This window comes from Papaver somniferum, chromosome 10, assembly GCF_003573695.1.
Source record: "Papaver somniferum cultivar HN1 chromosome 10, ASM357369v1, whole genome shotgun sequence".
NCBI classification, from domain to species: Eukaryota; Viridiplantae; Streptophyta; class Magnoliopsida; order Ranunculales; family Papaveraceae; genus Papaver; species Papaver somniferum.
This window is the reverse complement of record NC_039367.1, coordinates 149,539,903-149,559,879: the sequence shown is the minus strand read 5'-3', so window position 1 is coordinate 149,559,879 and position 19,977 is coordinate 149,539,903. Positions and strand designations below refer to the sequence as shown.

Below are 19,977 nucleotides of genomic sequence, written 5' to 3'. Positions count from 1 at the left end.
TCAGAGGCATACTGATTCTGGGACCTGGGTCTCCTGAAACAAAAGTAAACACTGAAGAACCCTACTTCTGTTCACAAGAAGAAAGAAAAACAACAACAAACGACAGTGGATCAACTCAAAAGCCAACCAAAACAAAACACCACTGTAAGACCTGTCACCTATGAACACAGTAGGGTTAATGCTGGATTCATGGAGTTATTTTTATCCTAGTATACTAACTAGTGCAGGTCGAAGTCCTGGACACTGTGTAAGCTGGTTCAATCATTACAACAGATCTTCTTACACAGTGCTGAACATTAGAGCTTCAGTTCTGTGAAAAACCAAGATATTTCTTTCCTTGACAAGTAAACTAGCATCTGTATAACTTTTTCAAGAATATTGTTTAGAGGCTCTTTTTTTTTTTTTTTGCTTAATCATTTTACATTAACAGCCAAAATCGCAAAACATTACAAGAAAGCACAACAGTGCAACTTATAGAAAAAGCACGTACCAACTAAACAAGGGAAACCTCGAAGATGGGCACCCACAAACAAACAGCTCTCAAATAAAGGACACAGCTAAAACAAAGAAATTTGAAGGGAAACAAGCTATACAGATACAGACTCTGAGAGTGTTGACGGGGAGATTCTAATCTCACTAAGAAAGCAGGCCCCATATTATATACACTTACCTCAGCCTTGCCAGACTACTCCCCTTTTTTGCTACATTGTCAGCAGAAAACTTCACCACTCTAAAACTGTGAATAAACTATGAGTATTCAGAGGCATACTGATTCTGGGTCTCCTGATACTAAAGTAAACACTAAGCTACCCTACTTCTGTTCACAAGAAGAAAGAAAAACTACAACAAAAGACAATGGGAACAACTGACAAGCCAAGCAAAACAAAACACCAATGTAAACCCTATCACCTACGAAGACAGTAGGATTAATGCTCGGTTCATGGAGTTATTTTCCTCCTAGTTTATCTAAAAAGATTACCAACGCAGCTATTATACTGATGATAATAATAGAGCAGGTCGAAGTCCTTCAATTTCGGTACTAAGAATACCCACCATGCTTTATGAGATTCCCTATTGCTTACTAAAATTACTTCCACTTAAACACTACCACTATTGCAACTCCCAATATCGAAACAGAGGCAAATTAGAAAAGCTTCAAATTGGATCCTGATAATTATCTACCAAGTACCAACATACTATACTAAGAAGTAAGAATCAAACAGAATAACTTGTACTGATGCGAATGCTCTCACTTTCGCCGTTCGCCTGCATATGCTTACTCGAATCTGATCAATGAATGAAACAAAGTACTAAAGCATGCATCACATTCTCTCATTGAAATTAGGTCAAGCGACTAACAAATGCAATTAGCAAAGCAATAAAGAGTGACTGCTTATGAAAGAACACTCACATAAAGTTGGGATTAAAGATACAAACACATACTCGCAGGTATTGATACATAACTGTCGATAGTTTTAGGTTAATAAAGAGGTCCCTTGTTAACCAATTTCAAAATAAAACCCATTTAAATATCTAAGCATAAGATTATGACTTCCAAAAGCTAAATGAAACTTACCAGTTTTTAACAGTTGATTTGTCCGCTAGTTCTCTGTGATTTCGTTGCACCTTCTTCGCCCATATCTTTCAATGAAACTAAGGTATGCTTGTGTGGAAATACTTGACAAGATATTGCATTAACATATACAAGCTTTTCCCAAGTTGTTGAGCGAAATACTTTATTAGTGTCTTCATCATAACGTAAAACGGTGCTGCTATCATCAAAAAAGGCAAACGGTTCACTTTGCTCAAGACTAGTCACTTTACTCCAACCCCATGACTGGTGTCCTTCTTGTTCATCATTACTCTTTTTCATTAGCAGCCACACATCATCAAAGTCACGTTGCCGAAAGGATTGACAAAAAGCATAATACAAAATCCCACCACCAAAGAAAGGTATTCTTTTGTCACTGGGTTGAAAATAATAGCAGGTCCTTGAGTACTATCAGGTATATCAGGTTGAGCTCCATAAACACAAATCAGACCATTAAACGACCCAATAATGATGTAAGCTTCACATCTAGTTGTAAAATTGATTTTTCTATAAATGGGTTTTGCATAACTCCAATCCTCATTATCATTAAATTCAAAATAGGAAAGATATTTATCAGGATCAAAACTATCATCATTTTCATCTGATTTCAAGTAAACATATCTTAACTTACCTGAATCGATCGAATCTGGATGATTGAGACGAGCTAAGTGCAGTTGGGGAAAGGATGGATATTGAATGAGATTCTTCCATGTTTGGCAGACTAACTTGCATTCTAATACTTATTCGGTGGGTAAACGAGTTAAGATGTCTGAAATTATATCTGTTGGAAAACTTTCGTTGAAATTCTTTGTTAATCGAGACCCCATTTTTTTGGTTTTTCTTATTTCCCATCCCATAATTTCTATCCCCAATTATCCTAAGTACCACCCATTTCAAATATCATATATGCTGAATCCTATTTCTTGACTTTTTATTTACACCCAAAAATAAAATCACCCTAAAACTAACCAGAAAAAAAAAGGTGATAGACCGAGTATCCATCTTCATCTCCACCATCGACCACTATCTGTTCATCTCCATGATTATCACCACCTTCGGTGAAAATAGAGAAGGAAAAAAATTTGGTGTGCGATATTGTTAAAAATGGTGGACAACGAGACTATGGCATCATATTACTTAATGAGTAGTTTGAACATATATTGTGATTTATAAAGGGACCGATTGAATCATACACTGATTTGGAAGCATATGATATTAACGGTAGCATATGTTAGTATCTTTTAGGATTATCTTTTAGCATCTGGTACTATCTTTTAGGATTATTTGAAGTAAACCCTAAACGGCGTGATTTGCTTAGCATATTCTGGCACAAACACGACTAGTTCAAGAGCAATTGGCACTGTTACTGCCATTAGATGATCATATTCTTAAGACTATGTTGTTTATGTGATTAATTAAGTTAATTAATCAACTCTAAACCTTGCTCATAAAATGGGATCCAATCAAATTAACATAGCCCGGTTGAAATACTTTCTCTAGATTAATGGATATTCCATAATAATGGTTACTGATTAATTGCCTATAAAATTATAATAATTAATTGGAATCTAAATTAGGATTTAGTTGATCCTTTTTAGTTTTGTTTAATGGAAAAGAGGGATTCATGGACAAGAAGACGAGCAAAAGACATGGCCATAGCTAATTTGACTTTTAATGAGTTGTACATAGGAAAAATCTGAATTGGAAAGTAAATTGATTTTAACAATTGTGAAGGGATGGGAAATAGGAAAAAGGGATGGGAAATAAGGAAAATCTTTTTTTTTTTATCAAGCAAGGATTTTGTAGAGAAAATGAATTTTTAGGGTTTAAACTTTAAAGAAGATGTAGGGGGTTTTCTAAGAATTTTTAGGGTTTACTTTATACAGAAACAAATTCGAGATATGCGCTTGTTTGCAGTTGCAAAGATCCCCATACAAGAAATGGGAAGAATAAGAATAAGGATGTGTTTCAGCTAATCAGGTTCTTACACTCAGCGTACACTCTTTACAGTGAGCTACCATGTTCAAGTTGCAACGGCTAGGCACTGCGGTGGAGGCACCAATGGTGGTGAGTCTAAGAATGCTTGAGATTGATTAAAGTTATGTCAGCACTGTGGCGGTAGCGCCAACGGTGGTGAGTCTAAAAATTGCAGCCTTGTGACAGTCCGGGTATCAGAGCCAGCAAGCCGGACTACAAAATTTAGCAAAACCATTCTAGGATTATTAAACTGTGGATAACTGATGTTAGCTTCTTTATAGATATATGGACTGATGTTAACTCATATTGGTAAGGTAGACTGACGCCTAAATACAAAATTTAGCACAACTATTCTAGGATGATGAAGCAAAGGTGTGTGGGTGGGAAAAATCAAAAATGGGAGAACCGGTTGGATTTGTATTGGGTTTGATGCAATAAAGGACAGGCCTTAGAGTTGACTGCATCGGGTTATGACCGCATAAAAGCCCATCTATGAGCCAGATAGCTTAAGATCATGAAGGGACCAAAACAGAAATCAAAAGGGCAACGATTATACAGACTCCACAAAACCTGTAATAATCTCACAAAGAAAGCAGGCCTCATATTACATACACTTACATAACCCCTTGCCAGATTACTCCTCTTTTTTGCTATCCTGACAGCAGAAAAGTTCACCTCTCTAAAACTAGGCATACCGATTCTGGGGCTCCTGAAACTAAATAAAGTACACGCTAAACAACCCTACTTCTGTTCACAAGAAGAAAGATAAACAGCAACAAAAGATAGTGGAACAACTGACAAGCCAACCAAAACAAAACACCAATGTAAACCCTGTCACCAATTGGCATAGGGTTAATGCTGGAATCATGGAGATATTTTCCTCCTAGTTTATTGAAAAAGGTTAACAAAGCAGCTATTACACTGATGATGATGATGATAATACTGCAGGTCAAAGACTTTTAATTTTGGTACTCAGAATACCTACCATGCTTTATGAATCAAATTACCTACTGGTGTGACCTGTGAAGCTTACCAAAATTAGTTTTAGTTAAACACTAACATTGGGCGCAGTATTGCAACTCCCAACATCGAAAAGGAGGAAAATCAGAAAAACTTCAAACTGATAATTATCTATGATCTATCAACATGCTAAGAAGTAAGAACCAAACAGAATAACTTGCATAGATACTCCGCTAATATCTCTAACCATATGCCCTAGCCACCTGGTTATCTATCATTACAACAGAACTTCTTACACATAGTGATAAACAAAGGCAAAACTAGTTGTTCAGAGGGTCTTTTTATTTGGCTTAATCGATTTTTGCTTTAACAGACAAGGGGCAAAACATTATAAGAAAGCACAACAGTGCGACTTACAGAAAAAAAGCAAGTACCAACTAAATAAGGAAACCCCAAAGAAGGGAACCCGCAAACAAACAGCCCTTAAACAAAGGCAGTACACAGCTAAAACAGAAATCAAGAAAGCAACAGGTTACACAGACTCCACAAAACCTGTAATAGTGTTGATGAGGAGATTCTAAATCTCGCTAAGAAAGCAGGCATCATATTGTTATACACTTATACCTCACCCTTGCCAGATTATTCTTCTTTTTTGCTTGTCAGCAGAAAAGTTCACCTCTCAAAAACTGTGAACAAACTATGACTCTACGAGTGTTCAGTGGCATACCGATTCTGGGTCTCCTGAAACTAAAGGAAACACCAAAATGATAACATGGTGTAAATGATGAATTCATTTGGAGAAACTGATATAAAACTCGTTATAGAATAGAGATACAGGCGAGCATTAATATACTCTGACAAGAGTTCTAACATGACAGGACAAATAGCAGAAACAGATCCTACACCACTTCAGTGTTAACCTGCTCTGTGTCATCAGTACTGTCAGTATAAACAGCCCTACATCTGTTCGCAAGAAAAAAGAAAAACAACAACAGAAGACAGCGGATCCAGTCACAAGCCTTATCACCTATGAAGACAATTGGATTAATGCTGAATCCTTGGAGATATTTTTCTCCTAGGAGATTACCGATGCAGATATTATACTGATGATGATAATAATAATGCAGGTCAAAGCCTTACAATTTTGGTACTCAGAATACCCACCATGCTTTATGAGATTCCCTAATGATGTGAAGCTTACTAAAATTACTTCCAGTTAAACACTAACATTGTGTGCACTACTGCAACTCCCATAATCGGAAGGTAAATTATCTAAAAAGCTTCAAATTGGATCCTGATAGTTATTTATCAAGTATCAACATACTAAGAAGTAAGAACGAAAACAGAATAACTTGTACTAATGCGAAAGCTCTCACATTCGAATCCGATCAATGAATGAAACAAATTACTAAAGCATGCATCACGTTCTCCCGTTGAGATTAGGTGAAGCAACTAACAAACGCAATTAGCAAAGTAATAAAGTGTGACTGCATACAAAAAAAAGTTGGGATTAATGATACGAACTATTCGCAGGTACTACACATAACTGTTAATAGTTTTAGGTTAATAATTAGGTCCCTTGTTAACCAATCTCAACATAAACCCCAATTAAACATTTAAGCTAAATGAAACTTACCAGTTTCTAACAGTTGATTGGTCCACTAATTCCCTGTGACTTCGTTGCACCTTCTTCACCCAATTCTTTCAATGATACTAAGGTATGCTTGTGTGGAAATACTTGATGAGATATTACACGGTATTTTACAAGGTTTCTCCAGGTTGAAGTTGATGAGCGAAATACTTTGATAGTGCCTTCATCGTAATGTAAAACGACGCTGCCATTCTTCATAAATGCGAACGGTTTGCTTTGCCCAAGACTAGTCACCTTACTCCAACCCCATGACTGGTGTTCTTCATGTTCTTTCATTACAAGATCATTACTCTTCTTCATTAACAGCCATACATCATCAAAGTTACGTCCTCCAAAGAATTGACAAACAGCATAATATAAAATCCCACCACCAGATACCCCTAACACCTTACAATCATAATTTTTCCAATCATCATGTGTCTCCATTAGATAGGAGGTGGTGAAATATGCTGAAGAAACTTTTCATGAGCCAAATCAAATACCAGAACCATTCCTCCTACTTAATTCCTCCAATGAAGACATTCATTCAGAAATACACCATGTGTTTGCTCAAAATCTGTGGAAAATTTAAAACCAAAATCAAACTTCCCAACGTGTCTCCATCCTTTACCACTCCCAACAGTGTACACCTCGACCTCTACAGAATTAAGTGCTCCCCGTACCGTGTAAATCCTAACAACCTTCTATTCATTAGTCGAAAAAACCTTTTGTCTTAAATTGTGGAAAAGTATCAAATTCTGGAAGAACAACGTATTCATTTGTCACTGGGTTATAAATAATAGCAGGTCCTCTAGTATCAGGTATATCAGGTTGAGTTCCATAAATACAAATCAAACCATTAAACGAACCAATAACGATGTAAGCTTCGCATCCAGTTCTAAGATTGATTTTTCTGTAAATGGGTTTTGCATAATTCCAATCCTTATTATCATTAAACTCAAAATACGAAAGATGTTGACTACGATTAAACCAATCATCATCATCTGATTTCAAATAAACATATCTTAACTTACCTGATTCGGCTGAATCTGGATGATTTAGACGAGCTAAATGCATTTGGGGAAATGATGAATGTTGAATGAGATTCATCCATGTTTTGCAGACCAACTTACATTCTAATGCTGATTCTGTGGGTAAACGAGTTGAGATATCTGAAATTATCTCTGTTGGAAGAATCTTGTTGAAACTCTTCTTCGATCGGGACCCAGTTTTCTTTTTTTTTTTTAATACAGCAAGGATTAGGATTTTGCAGTGTAAATGAATTTTAGGGTTCAAATAAAATTTAGGTGTTTTGGTTTCTGCGGTCTATCCTTTATACAGAACAATCTCGAGATGTGTTCCAGCTTATCAGGTTCTTACACTCAGCATACACTCTTTTTTTTACTGGTTGTCGGCGGGTGTTTTTGCTTCACCCTACAGTGGCTGGTGGCGCCGATGGTGCGTTGAGGTGGATTTTGTAAAAAATGAGTCCAGAGTCGATTAAGGATAACTTAGTAATCGGATTGTATTACTTTTGAGAGGCTCTGGCGATTTTCTTGCGATGTTGACTAAGTCAATATAGCCTTCATCTTCATCAGTCTCAGTACTATTCAGGAATTCTCTTCTGGATTTTTCCAATTTCATGGTTTGTTAGCTTTCTTATACTTTAATCCTGTCTATTATATACTAATTTTAACTCAATCGGTTTTGTTTTTGCTGCTGAAGTTTTTGACCTAACTTCGACAGTTTTTTCGTTTTCTTTCTGCAATTGAAGTTTTATATTTTGTTTTAATGATGATAAGCTAGGTTTGATTTTGTAAAATATCTAATCTCTTATTGATTTGTTTCCTTTCTGTCTTCTCTTTCTTTCTTTCTGCTAATTTTTATTTTAGGTCATGAGCTAATGGAGGTAAAGTCATAGAGTTCAATGTTCTACATCATGAGATTCTATAATCAATTGGGATATAAGACAAGATGGGTTAGTCTGGTTCTCAGTATGATACTCCGAATACTGTCTTTTTAAAATCACTCGTCAGACCATTGTTACTCTTTATTTAAAGAAGACAGTTGAGTCGCTCTGAGGTTTCTAGGTTCTTTGTGAGATCCTACTATGTGTTTGGATTTGATGATACATAGGGATTTTATGCTTTTCAAGTTAAGATTCCACTTCCTTGATAATATACTTCTGAATTGTTTTGTATTGAAGATTTTAAATCTGCTTTATCTCAGTGAAGTCATTCCTTAATGATGATTATATTGGGACTGTTAGATAGCTTCATAGGCTTTAATTCTGTATTAATCCACAGGGAGTTTCTTGTTGGAATTAAAAGTATGTTTCCTCTACATGAAAAGTTGTGTTAATATTCTTATCTTCCCACTATGCTGCTAATTTTATATTAAGAGAGATAAAATCTTTTTAATCAGTTCACTAATGCTCTTTATTAAGGGTGGCTGCTTCAGAAGTATTGATACACTTGGCAGTTTTATTTCTTTGTTCAGCTGCTCTTTGATCTTCTGTGTATTGAGAATAAGCATATTTGAGTTGTCAGTTGCATGCTAATAATGGTTAATTCACTCAAGCGTGAAGTTTTTGTCAGTGGTGCAGTTTCAATCATATGTCACTTCCAAGAACTGTGTTAATGTATTGTCTATCTAATTACTTACTGTTCTATAAATGCAATGTTTGTTCTTCAGTTTTTTCACACTGCAAACCTTAGTTCTTCTTTACCTTTCTGAGTTTCATTAGTTGTTGTTATCATATGGCTTATTCTGCTGATCAAGTTAGAGTGTTATACCTAGATGAAGATGTTGAAGAATTTTCACATACCTTTGATGCTTTACTCTGTGATAACTCTCGTAGTTAATACAAAACTTCAGTGAAGCATCACCTTAACAGAATCGGGCCCATTAACTCTTCAGACTTCAAGCTTGCAAAACCGTATATTCGAGGGATGGGTATTCAAAATTTATTTGTGGTCATGTTTAAGAAGTCTCAAGATGGAGATATTGCTTTTACTTGTAGGCCTTTACTTTTGTTTGGTCAGTTGTTTGCAGTGCAACCGTTGAACAAACTGGAATCGGTTTTTGATCTGGTCTGGGAAACTACACTAATGCCGGTTCAAGTTGATATCCCTACTGATCTTGCAGAGTTCGGGAGGTGTTTGATCAGATATGTACTTTTGTTGCGGGTGAAACCCCAGCCGGGAATAGTTATGAAGCCAAACACATGGTTCCCCTTAACACTCCATTAACAAGAAAGATAGTTTTTAACACTAATAGTAAGACTTACTATATGACTGCATTTTATCCAAAATTGCCTTTCCGTGCTTGCAAGTGATGTTTTTGTTCTCCTCCATGATGAGGAAAAGTGTAAGGAAATTCAGTCAAGAATCTATGTCATAGCACTTCCAGCTCCTACTCCAAGAGCTGCTCATGTAGATGTACCTAATCGGGGAATGAACATTGCTGCTGAGGGAGATTCTAGGGAGAAAATCTAGGGCTTTTGGTTTCTTCGGTTTATACTTTATACAGAACAATCTCGAGATGCGTTCCAGCTTATCAAGTTCTTACACTCAGCATACACTTTTTATACTGATTGCGGAGGGTATTTTTGCTTCACCGTGGCACTGTGGCGGTGATTTTGAAAAAATGAGTCCAAGACTACAATTTCTGTTTTCTTTGGATTTTATTTCTCTTCTTTTTTGATTTCTCCGATGTCACCGGCTTTCAGTTCTCGCCGTTCAGCGAACTGTACAAGATTACAAGAAAACAATGTACTGACAAAACAACAACTGAAATGCCTACATACAAAATTCAGTACAACCCTGGTTCTGATGTTTATTGATGGTGCTCGATGTCTGGTTTGAACCTGTTAGTCTATGTGAAGCTTCATCCTAGCGGACTGGATGCCTTTTTGGTGATCTTTGATTTCTACGGTCTCAAATGCTGCTCTGTTGTGATACTTCCATCTGGTGCATCATCTTTTCTTGTAACTTCTTGCGGTTAGCAACTCTGATGTCAAGGATAGTGGGTTGGATTGGTTCGAGCGAACCATGTAGGTCCACCAGGCGAAAAAACTCTTGTTTAGTAAGAGTTTTCTTTTGAACGAGTTCATCAACCATGACATTCACGAGTGTTTGATTTCGCTTCAGGATCTGTGATGCATTTATTTAAACAAAGACGGGGATCATTATTGTTAAAGAAATTTAAGCAGGAATACTATAGGGAAAACGTAGCCAACAGAACCGAGGTTTACCTCTTTAACGCGTTGATAACAAGTGTTAAGAATCTGCAAGGCCTCCAAATCGATGTCCTGAATTGATATATAAATTTGGTAATATGTTATGCAATATGGGATTTAACCAACTAACAGCGTTATACAACAGAATAATACAGTATATGGAGAAGAGATGAGTGCAGCATACATCAAGCCGGTCTGCAACCCAAAAATCAGACAGCCCATAATGTTTATCTGTAAGACCACCAAGGACTAAGCTTCGGGCAGCGGACCTGGCATTGTCTCCCGTTTCTGCCCAAATTGTGCTCAACTGAAATATTTCATCATGTTAAATCTTACAAGTGCATCATATTAACACTGGGCAGCTGCATTAGCATTATCAAAACAGCGCAAGCCTTGCAATACAATTTAGTGTAATCTAGCACAAGAGACCAAGAAAGAAGTTATCATACCTGATCTTTGCCATACCAAATCTCGTCTGCCGCTCGAGGTGCTAGTTGAACAGTAATATGATCCAGCAAAGACTGTCGACTACATGGAGACATTTTGCAAAAATGGCATCTGATGATTAGCAACTACTTGAGACGAAAAAGTAGCATAAATAGCCCAAGAAATGTGGCGACTACCCAAATGAAGGGCATGTGCTTCTGGCACACCCCTTCCTGAGGCTGAGAAATCCTCCAGCTACAGCTCTCATTTATTCGATACTACGATTACAATGTTCTCCCCTTATAGCAGAAAGGCAATGGAAGTGCAGTAGTTGGGTCAAAAATGAAATCATACCTAAGCATTCCTTCACTAAATTTCAAATGATCCATCTTCACCCGGACATAACCCATTTCTCTGCCTGCTCTAGGTGAAATAGTGACCTATTAAAATAAAGGATATCAGTTCCTTACACGAATAGAGAGTTCAGTTTTTCAATTCAAGGAGAAAAGGAAAATATGAATTGAGTTCAGCGCAGTACAAACTCAACGTTCTTCAGATCTGGAAAGTTCACAGACGCCACAGCCATGGCAACTTCATTGAGAGCTAGTTGCTTCCACATTTCTAGGCTTCTATCCTTTCTATCAAGTGTTCCTCGTTCTTCTATTTGCACAGCTTGTAACAAATCATCAGTTGTAATCTGCGCAAGTACTAGATATGCTTAACAAAATCTTAGGTAGGAAAATTGGAAGTGTGCAAATTAGGTTAGCTATCAGATACGTAACTAAGATGAGTCAAATGTAAAAGCCAAGTGAGCAGGACAAGTGCGTACAGTTGGATAACATTGATATATATTCTCTAAAATGACTAAATCGTCTGTTGGCTAAGGTACACTAAACGATAGCTTGATTAGTTAATCAAAATTAAGAAACTTCTGAAACTCATGCTTGAGAAATATAGGCCTACGGCTATTTTTCAGTCAGAGAAGAATAAAAAGAGATGAGCAGATACAAGATAACTTGGTGTTTTAAGGAAATGCAAGTAACTGGCTCTATTTTAGAATATCAACATTCATGGGGGTTTCATTGATGTCTACCTCAGACACTTGAAACCTATGACAACATCCACTAAAAAAAAATGCTAAATTATCTGCCGTTCATCAACTTGCATGGCCTAGACAAAATAAGAATGCTAAATTTTCTCTCAGGACATTTATGAGATCGTCAATTCAATATCCTCAAACAGATAAATCAAAATCAAAAAGCAGGTTATATATACCTCAGTTCGTTCGTCACGCATCATATTAATGGCAGCAACCTCAATAATATTTGCTAGCTCAGCTCCTACCATTCCCTCTGCCATACTAGCGACGGCCATATAATCAACATCTTCAGCAATTGGCTTCTTACGAGCATGCACCTGTTAGCAGAAAATTAGGAGTAACCTTAGCATGGTGAAAAATTATACAGGAACTGGGATTACTTATAGTCTTGTACTCTAAAGCTTTCTGTTCGCAGAATTGGTGAGGAGTTGGTACCTTCAGAATCTCAATTCGACCAATTTGGCCAGGTTTGGGGATGTAAATTTTTCGATCAAACCTTCCCGGTCTAACTAGTGCTGGATCAAGGATATCAGGTCTATTTGTGGCGGCGATGGTGATGACATTACCTCTCCCTTCAAACCCATCCAAGCATACAAGGAGCTAAGGTTTCCAAATAAACCAATAAATGTTAACATACTCTTTAGATTTAAAGAAACCAATAGAAGTAGTGTTTCAATATCCTTCTGCTGACCTGATTAAGAGTGGCATCACGCTCTTGTCCACCAGAACCTTTAATTAGACCACGTTCTCTACCAACGGCATCAATTTCATCAATGAAGACAACAGATGGTGCCTAAATAATGGTGCATCAACATCATTTCTACCCAAAATAAGCAATAACATGACAAGAAGCACAATGAAAAGATTCCAAACAAAAGTGAAGCAAAGACAAATTCAGATAAATGGGGATGGCATACATTTTCCCTTGCTTCTTGATATAATGCCCGCACACGAGAAGCACCCACACCAACATATATTTCCACAAACTGAGAAGCGGAAATCGAAAAGAAATTCACCCCAGCCTCACCAGCTACAGCTTTTGCTAACAAAGTTTTCCCTACTCCAGGAGGTCCACAAAGAAGTATACCACCTGAATAAGCAACAGATAAATTATCAACATTCCAACTAAAACTAAATGCAGAAGCGACACCAGACTAAATTACCAGCAGCTAACCTGCTAGATGCTACTTTGGTGTACGAATCCTCATGATAAAGAAATGAAAAAAGATTTGACAAATTGTTAATTTTCTATGTCAAAATGGGTTCTGAAAACATTTCCAGTTCTATTAAGAAAAAAAAACATGGTTCTCACTCAATTACGAGCAATGTAATCTGACCTGGTATCTTTACTCCTCTCCTTCTGTACATTTCTCCATGTGTGAAGAACTTCACAACCTCTTCAAGTTCAAGTCGTATTTTTCCAAGCCCGGCAACATCTGTAAACTTCACATCCACACCTCGGTCCTGAAACTGGGGCAATCGTTTATGGCGCGCTCGACGAACACGAGCACCAGATTTCATAAACTGATTTGCCATTTTCATGTAAGGATTTTTATCACCATCCTTCCCTTCAACCTCATCCTCTTCACCCTCTGTACCTTCCATCTCCTTCTCTAATCGCCTCATCTTCTGCCTCTCCTCCCTGTCGGCTTTCTCAATTTTTAACCTATCCTCGTAATCCTTCTGTTGTTGCCGATAATTCAACACAACAACCCTATAAAACAAGTAAAAGAAGAAAACCCCAAGAAATCCTGCTATAGTCTGATCATGAGCCATATTTGCCCAAACTAAAGCCATCCGTTCATAACTCTCCTTAGACCGACGCAACGATTCCTCTTGCTCTATCCTTCTAATCTCCTTCCTCCTCTCCCTCTCTTCCGTCTTCTTCTGCATTCTAAGAGCCTTCTCCATCATCTCCCGCTCATTCTTCACTCTCGCCAACTCAAACTTCTTCCTCATTTGCAACTCTTTCCTCGCCATCTGAATTTCCAAAGCTCGTTTCGATAGTGGCTTTGTCTTCATAAATGACATCAGAAACTCCGAAAACTTGTTCACAAATCCTAAATAAGGCGACGGATACTCGGGTTTTTTAACAGGAGGAGTATAAGCATTAACACAAACAGTATCCAATTTTAACTCATCCCATGAATCCCAAAACTTCACATCTCTTTCCAATGTTGGTAAAACAGTCCTTAAAACCCTAGAATCCTCTAAGACAACTAGAACCGAATCCGGTTTCTGCCTCAAATTCCCCGAAGGCAGCTTAATCAAATGTTTAAGTTTCCCCTCTTGTTTCAAATCCAATATCTCCGTATATGGAATTCTATTACTAACAACAGGCAACCCTTTAGACCATAATTTCAACTCTTCAGGTGATAAGGCTTCTACCTTCTTAGCTGCCCGTTTCGCTGATTTCGTAGTTTTTGCAGCTGCATTTGCAGCTTGTGGTGATATTAATGATGCAGAGATTACAGATAAGGTTACTGAAAATTGAAGTAATTCTAATCCATTTCTCTTTTTTTCTTCATTTTCTGAGTTTTTAAAATTACATGAAATTGATGAAGGAATGTAAATGGGTTTTCTATTTCTATGAGTTTTAGGGTTCAGAGTCTTCAATTGATGGAATTGGAATCTTGATGAACTAAGAAAACTGTAACTATCCATGAAAAAAATTTCAAGAGGAATAATAAAGAGGTGGAAATGTGATAGATAATGTTACTTACTTCATTTATTCGCAACTGAAAAGTTGCAGAAATTGCTTCCTCAGTTTCATCAAGTCTGTTTAAATGGAAGAATTGAGATTAGGGGTTTTATGTGTAATGCCCTAATTTATTTATTTTTTGAATGTGGTGATGGTTTGGGAATTTCAGTGAATTTCGAGAGTATAGTGTAGATATGGGAGGGGACGGAGTCTTTCTTTTCGAAGAGATGAAAAAACTTGTCCCGAACCTAGTTAGCAATTTGGGATTCGGAAAACGTTCGGGACGGCATAAAACGTGTATTATTTGTTTCAATGGAAAGTAAATTCGATCCACTATTCGGTTAACCATTTTCAATTTAGTGATAATTCGAAACGGCATACGTACGTGTATATAATTCATTTTAGATAATTGAATTTGGACGGAAAATTGGGCTTGTTAATATAATTAAATTAATATGTATCTGTGAATTTAATAGCCTAATTTTATCGTATAGACATGTTGCGGCGAAAAAATATAGGTTTTAAACTGTTATCTATAATGTATATGCTGAATTAAACAAAACCGAGCTTGTGGATCTGTGGTTGAAGAGTTAGCCTAGGAGTAAGGCTTCTCGAGTTCAATTCCCTTCACTTTCCATTTTTTCTACGAAACATTAGTGAAGGCCGAATTTCCTACCCCAACTAACCGCGAATCCGTATTATTCCCCAAATGTAAAACGAAGCCATTTCTTATCTCTGATTTCTGGAAATGCTAATATGTCCTCTCATAATCGGTAGGCAATCAGTAGTTAAAAGAAATAATCGGTAGGAAAATATAGAATCGGTACATAACGACGATTTGGGGATTTTGTTGAATGATCCTAACTTTTGTGGAGGAGAAAAAGCCCTAGAAGAACATGAAGAATCAAGAATCGCACGAGATCAGAGTGAATAATGGATCAAACATACAAGCATGTTGTTAAGAAACTCAAATACCCATTTTGTGTGCGTTTGTATGCATTTGTAAACAACAAAATTCGATTTCTACATACATCGAATGTCATGAACTACACAGAACCGGTAGATAATGGAGTGCCATATCAACCGGTTACAAGATACTGTATCCAAAATATCTACAATCGGTAGTATTGTGTATGTATAAAACTACTGATTATAAAAAACCCCAAATTGAAAGTTTTAATTTTTTAAAATCGGGAGTTTTACAAATTTACTTTTCTACTGATTTTCAAAGTCGCCCCAAATACGAATTTCTCAAAACTTATAATATTTGGTTTGGTTCATCTTTTACAATCGGTAGGTTATTAAAAACCATTACCTCTGATTATGGTAGTCGTCCCAAAAACAAATTTCTCAAGAAATAAATTTTTTATAATTCTTCATATTTCATAATCGGTAGGTTATAAATTCATTTATCTCCGATTATGGTTGTCGCCCCCGAGAAAAATAACTTAAGAATTTCGAATTTGACAACCTATAATCGGTTCTACCGTATTCACATTTATCTACCGATTTGATCGTAATCGGGTGTTGTTGAATGAATAATACCTCCGATTATTAAAGTTTTTTATCCAGTAGCCATGAACTTTTTTATATAAAAATCGGTAGTCTAGGGTCGTACATTACTACCGATTACTTGGTAATCGGTTGTATTGGGCCGTATATTATTTCTGATTATATTATAATCGGTAGTAAACATTGTATATGGTGCTTCCGATTATTATTTCCTAACTTGTTGTTATCATATGTAGGCTATTGCAGCGGTTAATGACGATTATTATTTGAGGCCTGATACTTCCCTACACTATACAAACGATTTGGTATGCTCATGAATACTCTTTTTTTTTCCCTTCAAATAATGTATGTTAAATGCTTATGCTTATGCTTATGAGGTTTGTTTTGTTATATGCACATTTAGTCATTTGGAAGTAAGGAGGAGGGAAAAGAATGACTTATCAACAAGAAAAAAAAAAGATGTGCGTGGTAGTTCAGAACAGTTGTGTGAGGGGTATTCGGTTTGAAATGATTTGTGAGTGAGGTGGGAAGAAAAAGAGTCACGAGGGAAAGTCTAGTAAGTACGTAAGGAAGACGGAAAGGAAATACCGGAGCCATACAAAGAAGATTGGATGTCCATTTAAGATTGTCTTTTATAAGCCCAACGACAGGGAAGGTAAAGAGTGGAAAATGTTTAAAGTTGCTAATGGTTGTCACAACCACGATGATCCGGATACTCTTATTGGACATGTAATGGTTGCGAATCTAAAACCAAATGAAATGCAGACTGTAAGGTCTATGCGGATCCAAAAAGTGGTAGGCCGGTAGACTGACTTTGTTTTACCGCAAGCGCACGGTGTCAAAATAGCACACAATAGCAAGCACGGTTTGTTCCCTCAAGAAGTACGAAAACTACTTCTAGTTAATATCAAGACCTAACTAACCAAAATTCATTGTTTCAGAGATTGTTGTACTAATAAAATAAGTTAACGGGTAAATAGAGAAAACTTATAAAGATTGTAAATCAAGGATGTGGAAATATTAGGGTTACGGAATCCGTTGTAGGCTAAAGCTTCACTTATGTATTTCACGAAGGTCTCATTTGACTCATGCATAATAGCAAACCTAGCTAACACATGTAAGATGTGACAATTAGGATTTATCGAAGAATTATCAAAGAATATGTTTGTTCTCAACCTTGAAGGTAGAAATCCTCAGCACTAATCATACAAGGCATAGATAGTCATAGGATAATCTTAAATCATAGATCACAAAGGTTATCAATGGAGTATTGTTCTAAAACTCAACTATGAAATATACATGGCATAAGACATGAAAAACTCATAAAACAATCAACCCACTTTTGAGAAACACAAACATTACATTAAGCTTTTATTTTTGAAACCATTGTTTGAGAACATAAGTAAATTAAACCTACGAGATCATCCTTCACCTTAATGTGAAGTTTAGCTAGACATAGATTTCTTAAAAGTCATTGAAAACGATTAAGAAAAAACAAATGCAAAACCTAGTTTCTTCCCTGATTACGGCGTATCTCCTAAATTCCATCTCGCTTGCTATTTAAAATATTTTATATGCATTGGCATTCTCTTCTCGTGACCGGTACAAGCACCTCCAAAGCCCATTCCAATTTCAAACACTCATTTCTAATTCAAGCCCTTCTCAAAGTCCGACTACCTGACAACAATTCCTTTCTGCCTCATCTTAATTCAGGCCACTACAACTTTCTCAATCAACTGTAATCATCTTAGCGAACTCATATTTCTGGTAACAAATTCAAATCGAGTACTTGGTCGCTGTAAAATCTTCAGTCACGTCCAAACTATACAACCACTGTTAGCCCACTGAATTGCATTTAATATTTATCTTCTTCCCTCTGTCTTTGTAAACTGAACAACACCCATTTCAGAGCTGAGATCTATACAACCAACAACACACCCTTTATTTGTTTGTTGCCATCTTCGCAGACTTACCATGAGGTGCAATTTCCATTCTCTGACCCTCTTCATATCTTGAGAACCACCACCAGAAACCATGGCTACAGCACAACTTTACTTCAGTTGTTTTGTGACTCCAGCAATCACCTAAAATACCACCATTAGACGCCACAGAAAACCAATTATTCTCGCTGCCAGTACCATCTTCTCATTGTTGCTGTTAATTGACCTCCAAAGCCAGAAACCCATCGATGTTATTGTGTAATCCTTGTTCTTCATTTAATGTCAAAATCCCCACAACAGCTCCATTATAGCCTCGGCATCGTCAAATATAAACCACCAAACACCACCAACAACTTCCCATATCCTCTCACAACACCTATCTCTAGTTTCGATCCAATCTCAGACGTGAATAAACTCCTCCAAATTCTACTGATGTTGTTGTATTGGTTCTCAATTGAAAACTTTCGTTCAAACCCAATCTCGAATTCCATCTAAACCACTCAGTCTCAACTGTTGTTGCTAGATTGAAATGATTAAAAATCCATTCAACCCCTGTGTTCACAGCCGAGAATCAATGGCAACACCCGTAGCAGTAACATCGATTTACCTAATTTTACTCAAGATATTTATCCATTTTGGAAGCAATTAACTTTCATTCCAAGCACCCCGGTAGTTAATGGTCCATCGTTCTTGGAGTCGGAATTGTGTGCACGAATAGTTGAGCATTATGCTACATCAAATGGCGCCAAGAATCCCTTCACCCTTGTTTAAGGGAGGTTGATGAACCTATTAAGCAAAAGGTGGCAGGTAGGCCGAGCACCAAAATGTCGATGACCATCCAAAGAAAAGAGTTGAAGGAGTATTTGTCTAATAAAAGAATATTGTCTAGGCACGAGCATTCGGAAGCCGAATTTCAAGATGAGCCGGAACCTAAGAAAAGAGGTCATCCAAGAAAGGATCAAATTGGACCAACCACATCACAAGTGAAACCAAAGTTATCTACGAAGCCTTCTCAAGTAAGTCAAACCGAAACGGTGGAAGCAAATGGTGGAGACCCAAACTATCTTAGAAGTTGTTGGGAAAATGGGCAACAAACCCAACCAATGGAAATTATGACTATAAAAGAGAAGAATTGTACTCTTCGTTTCCCTAGGTATCTTCAAGGAAAACCAAATACAACCACATATACAATATACGAATAGTATTTTGAACAACTCCCTCCAGTCATTGCTCCATTTGTTTTTTCCACTGATGAGGTTGATGGGGATGGCAACTTAACTGCTTTGCGTACTCATACTTAATAATTGTGCCATGGTCTGCGAGTCTAAGAATCTACACAACCTCATCTGGGGTAATCGTCATCTCCCCAAATAGCATATGGAAGGTGTCGGTCTCAAGATATATGAAAATGCGGGGGTACACCAACCACACCCAATAATTCTTTTGGCAATATGAGAGTACTTACTCCAATATACTTTCTAGAGAATCAACTAGACAGTCAGACTCAATCTAGAGAAAAGTATATCAAAGAGTTTATATCTCTAACTCTTAATTCAATCTGCAATCAGTAAATAGAAATCTGCGAGCCCGATTGAATACAAGAGGAGTAACTTGAACGGTATCAAAGACCAATATTCAATCAACAACCAAAGGTTGGATTTCCCAATTGATCGGTTCAACGCACAACCTATGATATTTCAATTATATAACAAAATATATTGCGGAAAAGAAATAACACAGACACCATAATTTTGTTAACGAGGAAAACCGTAAATGCAGAAAAACCCCGAGACCTAGTCCAGCTTTGAACACCATACTGTATTAATCCGCTACAGACACTAGCCTACTACCAATGAACTTCGGACTGGAATGTAGTTGAACCCTAATCAATCTCACACTGA

The 19,977-nt window shown here is 37.0% G+C and overlaps 2 protein-coding genes and 1 long non-coding RNA gene across 3 annotated transcripts; all 3 read right to left on the bottom strand.

Moving 5' to 3' along the window:
* Window positions 1-392: 392 nt before the first annotated feature.
* LOC113319263 lies at window positions 393-2,588 on the bottom strand. The gene is made up of 2 exons (XM_026567528.1): window positions 2,223-2,588; window positions 393-1,967 (listed from the first exon to the last, which is right to left on the bottom strand). The coding sequence occupies exons 1-2, from the start codon at window positions 2,441-2,443 to the stop codon at window positions 1,583-1,585; spliced, it is 606 nt and encodes a 201-aa protein (XP_026423313.1). The 5' UTR covers window positions 2,444-2,588; the 3' UTR covers window positions 393-1,582.
* A 3,310-nt stretch (window positions 2,589-5,898) lies between these two features.
* On the bottom strand, window positions 5,899-7,443 carry LOC113316940. Its single transcript, XR_003343112.1, has 2 exons — window positions 6,165-7,443; window positions 5,899-6,015 (listed from the first exon to the last, which is right to left on the bottom strand). It is a non-coding gene; the product is annotated as an uncharacterized LOC113316940 (long non-coding RNA).
* Window positions 7,444-9,824: 2,381 nt separating this feature from the next.
* Window positions 9,825-14,863, bottom strand: LOC113318240 (probable inactive ATP-dependent zinc metalloprotease FTSHI 2, chloroplastic). Its single transcript, XM_026566376.1, has 11 exons — window positions 13,261-14,863; window positions 12,841-13,013; window positions 12,615-12,716; window positions 12,359-12,523; window positions 12,100-12,240; window positions 11,363-11,521; window positions 11,179-11,264; window positions 10,848-10,926; window positions 10,583-10,705; window positions 10,414-10,470; window positions 9,825-10,312 (listed from the first exon to the last, which is right to left on the bottom strand). The coding sequence occupies exons 1-11, from the start codon at window positions 14,585-14,587 to the stop codon at window positions 10,097-10,099; spliced, it is 2,628 nt and encodes an 875-aa protein (XP_026422161.1). The 5' UTR covers window positions 14,588-14,863; the 3' UTR covers window positions 9,825-10,096.
* Between the last annotated feature and the right edge of the window lie 5,114 nt (window positions 14,864-19,977).

Excerpts from the sequence above, each read along its gene's own strand:
- LOC113319263 (XM_026567528.1), bottom strand. The coding sequence starts at position 2,443 with ATGGGAAATAAGAAAAACCAAAAAAATGGGGTCTCGATTAACAAAGAA. Across the intron at positions 1,968-2,222 it reads TCCAGATTCGATCGATTCAG|TGACAAAAGAATACCTTTCT; the intron begins GTAAGTTAAGAT and ends TTTTCAACCCAG.
- LOC113318240 (XM_026566376.1), bottom strand. The coding sequence starts at position 14,587 with ATGGATAGTTACAGTTTTCTTAGTTCATCAAGATTCCAATTCCATCAA. Across the intron at positions 12,524-12,614 it reads GTGATGCCACTCTTAATCAG|CTCCTTGTATGCTTGGATGG; the intron begins GTCAGCAGAAGG and ends TGGAAACCTTAG. Across the intron at positions 11,265-11,362 it reads ATCTGAAGAACGTTGAGTTT|GTCACTATTTCACCTAGAGC; the intron begins GTACTGCGCTGA and ends TTATTTTAATAG.